The sequence below is a fragment of the Polypterus senegalus genome, chromosome 15, assembly GCF_016835505.1.
Source record: "Polypterus senegalus isolate Bchr_013 chromosome 15, ASM1683550v1, whole genome shotgun sequence".
NCBI classification, from domain to species: Eukaryota; Metazoa; Chordata; class Cladistia; order Polypteriformes; family Polypteridae; genus Polypterus; species Polypterus senegalus.
In genome coordinates, this window is record NC_053168.1 from 36,570,414 (window position 1) to 36,576,413 (window position 6,000).

Below are 6,000 nucleotides of genomic sequence, written 5' to 3' on the forward strand. Positions count from 1 at the left end.
AAATTAAAGAACAGTGGTCCAACTGTGTTTGGAAAAATAATAATTTATAGTTTGCAATAAACGTTTTTAGAACTTTTCACACTTACTGCCCCGTGCCATCCGGGCCGGTCTTCTGGAACATGTAAATCTGGGTAGATGTTTTTCAAGTACCAGTCAAAGTTATGACACGTAAGTCTCTCGCGAAGGAGCTTCCGCTCTGAAATATCACCATACTTTTCCTAGAAATGGTTATAAAAAAGGGGAAAGAACAATTCAGTTCAGGTAATTGTGTGTCTGAAGGTAAGTACAGAAATGTTTGTTGCTAACAGGGTAATAATGCTCTTCTAAGCCTCAGTAAAGGATTCTATTGAGGGCATCATTTCTTGTACACTTTTCAAACCACAGCCCTTCAAAACTTTGTTTCTCCAGTGATGATTTTCTCAACTCACTGTAATGCACAAGCACTCCCTTTCAATATTAAAACACCAACTCCCTTGAACACCTACAAATCACAAAGTTCCCATCCACCTGACAAAAAGTGTAAAATTTCCATGAATTCTGTTGTCCTTCTGTTGTCCTTCAGTTACCCAATCAGACAACAAAAAGCTGCACAAAGGTCCTTCTGCTGTGCCAAAACCTCCACACAAGGGTGATCAAAATATTTTGAGTCTGAATCTAAAACAGGAGTAACTATGGAGCTGCTAGACAAAGATTTGTTCCAATGCACTAAAATACATAGCAGTTATCATAAATTTTTTAGTCATATTAAGAATACATACTGTAGATCTATAACCATCAGGCATCTATATGCAAGACACATGCACATTGTCACTCTGGTATTTTTGCGTTTCTGTTGTTCCTGGAACACTGTTAGCCAATCAGATTTAATGTCAGCCCATGGCATCATAAAGGAGAAATTAATGATTAAAAGCACTCCTATTTTTTTTTTTTTTTTACGGGTTTCCTTAAGAATTGAAAAGGCGTGTTTTTTTTTCATCAATGTTTGGAAGATTTTTCCATTTGTTCTTGTGAATTTAAACAGAAGGGTCTTCTAAAAACATGAGATTTTGCACGCCTTTTCATGTACTTTCTGGTTACTGAGTTTAAAAGTTGATGGTTAAAAGTGAATGAAACTGACTATTCGTTTGTAATGACAATAGCACCAAAATGAATGTAATTCAAGATAATTCCTTATCTTGTGTAGACAAAAATTTGACAGGTTTGAATTGACCTAACATATGTGTGATGCAAATGAGTGAATGAATAGATGAGTGTATCTTGGACTAAATGAGGGTGTGAGTTTGTGTGCATTTGCTATGGCCCTGAGAGGATTAAATGTATTTGATGACCTATGATATACAGTATATGTGGTTTAAAGTTTATGTATCTTATTTAAAAACAAAATACATTATACTGTATACTGATCACAAAAACCACAAAATCAAGAATTGTGTTCTCACTGGGTTTAGTCATGAGTCCATTCTACATGAATAATTAAACATGATCATGGTCTTTGCACAATGGATGCCCAAAATGTTGACTCCTGAAATGAAGCATCACTGGACTCACTGTTTCAAGAAGAATATCAAGCTAATAAACTTCTTCCACTCTGAATTCAAGAAATGTTTCAAACTAGGTATGAAACTGGAATATATCACTATAACTCAGAGTTTAAACAACAGTCAAAAGAATGGAAGTGTTCTGATTCTCCAACACCAAAGACATTCAAAGCCAGTGCCAGCAATATCACATGTACAAGTTTTTATGATGTTAAGGGTGTAGACTATATTGATTAAAGGCCTCAAAAGTCAACCATAAGACAATAATACTCTGACTTACTTTAGCATGTCCAGCAGTCAAACTTCATTATTAACCTTATAAAAAGTGTATCAGTTTTCTTATAAATTATGCTGAAAATAAACATTTGGATTTACTGGTATTTCCATTTAATAGGTTAGGTACAAAATTTTTAAATCTCTCCTCATAATGCTCAAGGTGTAGTTTAAAACCACCTTGACAACTAGCATTCTTGTGCAGTATTGGTTGATATGGAGTATCTAGGCTTGCAAAACAATATTATTTGTGTTCCTCAAGATCATTAACATGACATCTGAAAAAAGAAACAGCTACACAGCTACCTGAGCCCATTACATTACAGTGAGGGAAATTATTATTTGATCCCCTGTAGAAATTAACAGTCTCTAATTTGTATGATTGTTTCATTTTAATGGAGACAGCCTGAATATCAACCAAAAATCCAAACAAAAACACATTACATAAAAGTTATAAATTGATTGGCATGTCATTGATTGAAATAATTATTTGATCCCCTATAACCCAGCCAGAATTCTGGCTCCCACAGATTGGCTGTGTGCAATCAATCAATCAATTACAAATACTCCTGATCTCAACTCATTATGTGTATAAAGCACACCTGTCCACAGAATCAATTTCTTCCATTCCAACCTCTCCACCACCATGGGCAAGACCAAAGAGCCGTCAAAGGGCATCAAGGACAAGATTGTAGACCTGTACAAGGCTGGAATAGGCTACAAGACCATCAGCAACAAGTCTGGTGAGAAGGTGACCACTGTTGGTGTGATTATTTGGAAATGGAAGAAATATAAAATGACCATCAATCGCCCTCGGTCTGGAGTTCCACGCAAGATCTTGCCTCATGGGGTGAGGATGATCATTAGAAAGGTGAGGGATCAGCCCAAAACTACACGGGAGGAGCTTGTTAATGATCTGAAGGCAGTTGGGACCACAGTCACCAAGAACACCACTGGTAAAACAATACGCCATAATGGATTGAAATCTTGCAGTGCCCTCAAGTTCCTGCTGCTCAAGAAGGCACATGTACAGGCCCGTCTTAAGTTTGCCAGTGAACATCCGGGCCTGTAACAAAGTAACAAAAAAATAATAAATCCATACAATCTTAATAGATATATAATTAGAAGAAAAAAACAATCTGCAGGGGTTGCAAGGACAAAAGACTGTACTGCCCCAAATTGGCCTTCTACCTAACATACAGTAAATGTGTTTAAATCATTCCTTGTTGCTTCCAAGCTTCATCTCAGAGATTCTGATGCAGTTCATCTCACATCATTCATTCACTCATGCAAAGCACTTCACAAATGTAGATTCAAAATGTACAGTAATTGTGCATAAGTATTTCTTTGCAATGTGAGAAGTGAAAGGCTTAAATACTAGTTCAGTGTCACACAACATGACAGAGATTGGGAGATCAGGATTACACTAGCAGTCTTGCAGTTTGTATTTAAATGTTATAGGTATTTGGATGCACAATGTTCTTCTTGCTTGCTTATCTGTAAGGTATACTCTATTCTGACATTTTATAATTAGCCTAATTTGTTTTCAACAGAGTAGAATATTGTTAGAGGATTACTTACACTGAACAAAACCCTGAAAATAAAATATTTACTTAAAGTATTTAAATAAATCAGTTTGTGTAAACTAAAATACAGTACTTCATAATAACATTTAAAGCCCCAACTCTATTTTCACATAAATGATTGTCACAATCTGAGATCTTGATTAATTTGACTATGAAGTTGTATTTTTAAATCATTCTTTTTCACAGTGCTGTCCAAAAAGAATTATAAACCATTTAGTACTTGGTTAAACCATCTCTCACAGCTGTTATAGCATGTAGCTCTTTTAGACAAGACTCTATTAATATTGAACATCAAAATCGCACAAGATTTGCCCATTTCTCCTTCTAAATTTCCTCAAACTGTGCCAAATTAGTTGGGAAATGAGGGTAAGCACCAATATTAAGGTCCCAACACTGATGCTCAATGGGATTAAGGTTAGGATTAAGGACGCTCAAGAATAACAATTTCGTTCATTTAAAGCTACTTTATTGTTACTCTGACAATGTACTTTAGGTCAGTGTCCTGTTAAAGCTTTCTGGCAGAAGGGAGAAGAGGTTTCCATCTAGAATCTGCCTGTAATGTAAAGCATTCATCTTCTCATCAACCCTGACCAATCTGCTGGTCCCTGCTGTTGAAAGCAGCCCCAAAACTTTGCTGCCACCACCACTTATGTGAGTATTGTGCTACCTGGCTGATGTGCAATATTAAATACAATGATGTGCAACGTTAAATTTACAACACCCATCCATCCATCCATTATACAACCCGCTATATCCAAACTATAGGGTCACGGGGGTCTGCTGGAGCCAATCCCAGCCAACACAGGGTGCAAGGCAGGAAACAAACCCCAGGCAGGGCGCCTGCCCACTGCAATAAATTTACAACACACAAACAGGTAAATGTACGAGCCAAAAGGTTTCACTTTAGTCTCATCTGCAACAAGACTTTGTGACACATCTTTGCAGTATCTTCCAACTGATATTTGATAAATACTTTATGGACAAGGATTTTTTTTTTCACTCTCAGTTGGGGCGAACATACTCCCTCATCACGGTCAATGACGTCAGCTACTCATTCAGAGGAACAGCATCACAGTAACCTCCCTGACAAATGCCATTTTTCTTTGGTGACTCAAGTTTAGAAAGATTGCCTGCCTAGGTATACAGTATATGCTGTAGTTTTGTATTTTCTGCCATTACCTTATGATGGACTGCACTATACTTGGAAGTATGTTCAGTGTTTCTATTGTGTGCTTTACTATAATTACGTATCACCTTGGCTTGTTCTGAATGCTCTTTTATCCTAATTTTGATTTGTGGAAAATATCTACCTACCAACCTTGTTGGGCCCTGGCTGTGTTGGGCAGTTGAGAATTGGTTTGTAGAATAACTGAGAACAAGTAATTCACCTATTTCCTACACAGGTAGAGACTATTAACAAATTAGGTGTATTAGAACATTAAAACAATCTATACGAGAATAGGTCATTCAGCCCAACCAAGCTTACCAATCTTATCCACTTATTTCTTCTAAAATAACATCAAGTCTAGTTTTGAAAGTCTCTACAATCCTACTGTCTACCACACTACCTGGTAGCTTATTCCATATTTCAGTGGTTCTCTGTGTGAAGAAAAACTTTTCAATGTTTGTGCTAAATTTACCCTTAGGTTTCTGACTAGGTGTCCTCGTGTTGTTGATGAACTCATTTTAAAATACAGTAACAGACTTAATCCACTGTAGCAATTCCCCTCATAATTTTAAACACTTCAATTATGTTTCCTCTTAATCTTCTTTGGCTTAAACTGAAAAGGCTCAGCTCTTTTAATCTTTCATCATAACTCATCCCCTGTAGCCCTGGAATCAGCCTGGTCACTCTTCCTTGAACTGTTTCCAACACTGTTTTTTTTTCTTTTTGTAGTCTATAGACCTAAACTGTACACAGTCCTCCAGATGAGGGTTCAACAGTGTGTTGCAAAGCTTGAGCATAACCACCTTTGACTTGTACTCTACACATCATGCTATACAACTTAACATTCTGTTCTTTTACTACTACAATACTGAAAAAAAACTTTTTTGGGCCATCTTCCGAATTATCTGCTATATTCCTCTCTAACTGCCTTTTAGCCTCCTTAACATCATTTTTAATTGTTGCCCTCATGTTTTCATATGCCCTACAATTCATATTGGAGTTAGTCTTACATACTTATGCAGCTGTTTTTTTTCCTTTGCAGCTTCATTTTCAAGGTTTTATAAACCCACTGCGAAATTTTTAAAAATTTCCTACTAATTCCAAATTTAGGTATGTACCTGTTATGCATTATATGTAAAACATTTTTAAACCTGTTCCGCTGCTCCTTGACTCTTTTCATACTGAAAAGCTTATCCCAGTCTATCCTCCTTAAACTATGCAGCATCTACTCAACTTAACAGTTTCAGTCTTTACATCTGCACTCTTCCAAAACACTGAGAACTGTATTACATTATGGTCACTCGACCCTAGCGGTTCAACCACCTTGACGCCCTCAATTCTATCCTGATGTTTATAAAATACTAAATCTAGACGTGCTTCCCCACATATAAGTGCTTTAACATAATGTGTTAAAAAAGTCACCAATTACTTCTAA

The 6,000-nt window shown here is 36.5% G+C and overlaps 1 protein-coding gene across 1 annotated transcript in view; it reads right to left on the reverse strand.

Moving 5' to 3' along the window:
* Positions 1-6,000, reverse strand: part of poc1bl (POC1 centriolar protein homolog B (Chlamydomonas), like) — a 111,432-nt gene that overhangs the window by 10,631 nt on the left and 94,801 nt on the right. The window contains exon 8 of the mRNA XM_039736665.1: positions 87-218. Within this exon, the coding sequence (XP_039592599.1) occupies positions 87-218 (132 nt within the window). The remainder of the gene's footprint in view (positions 1-86; positions 219-6,000) is intronic.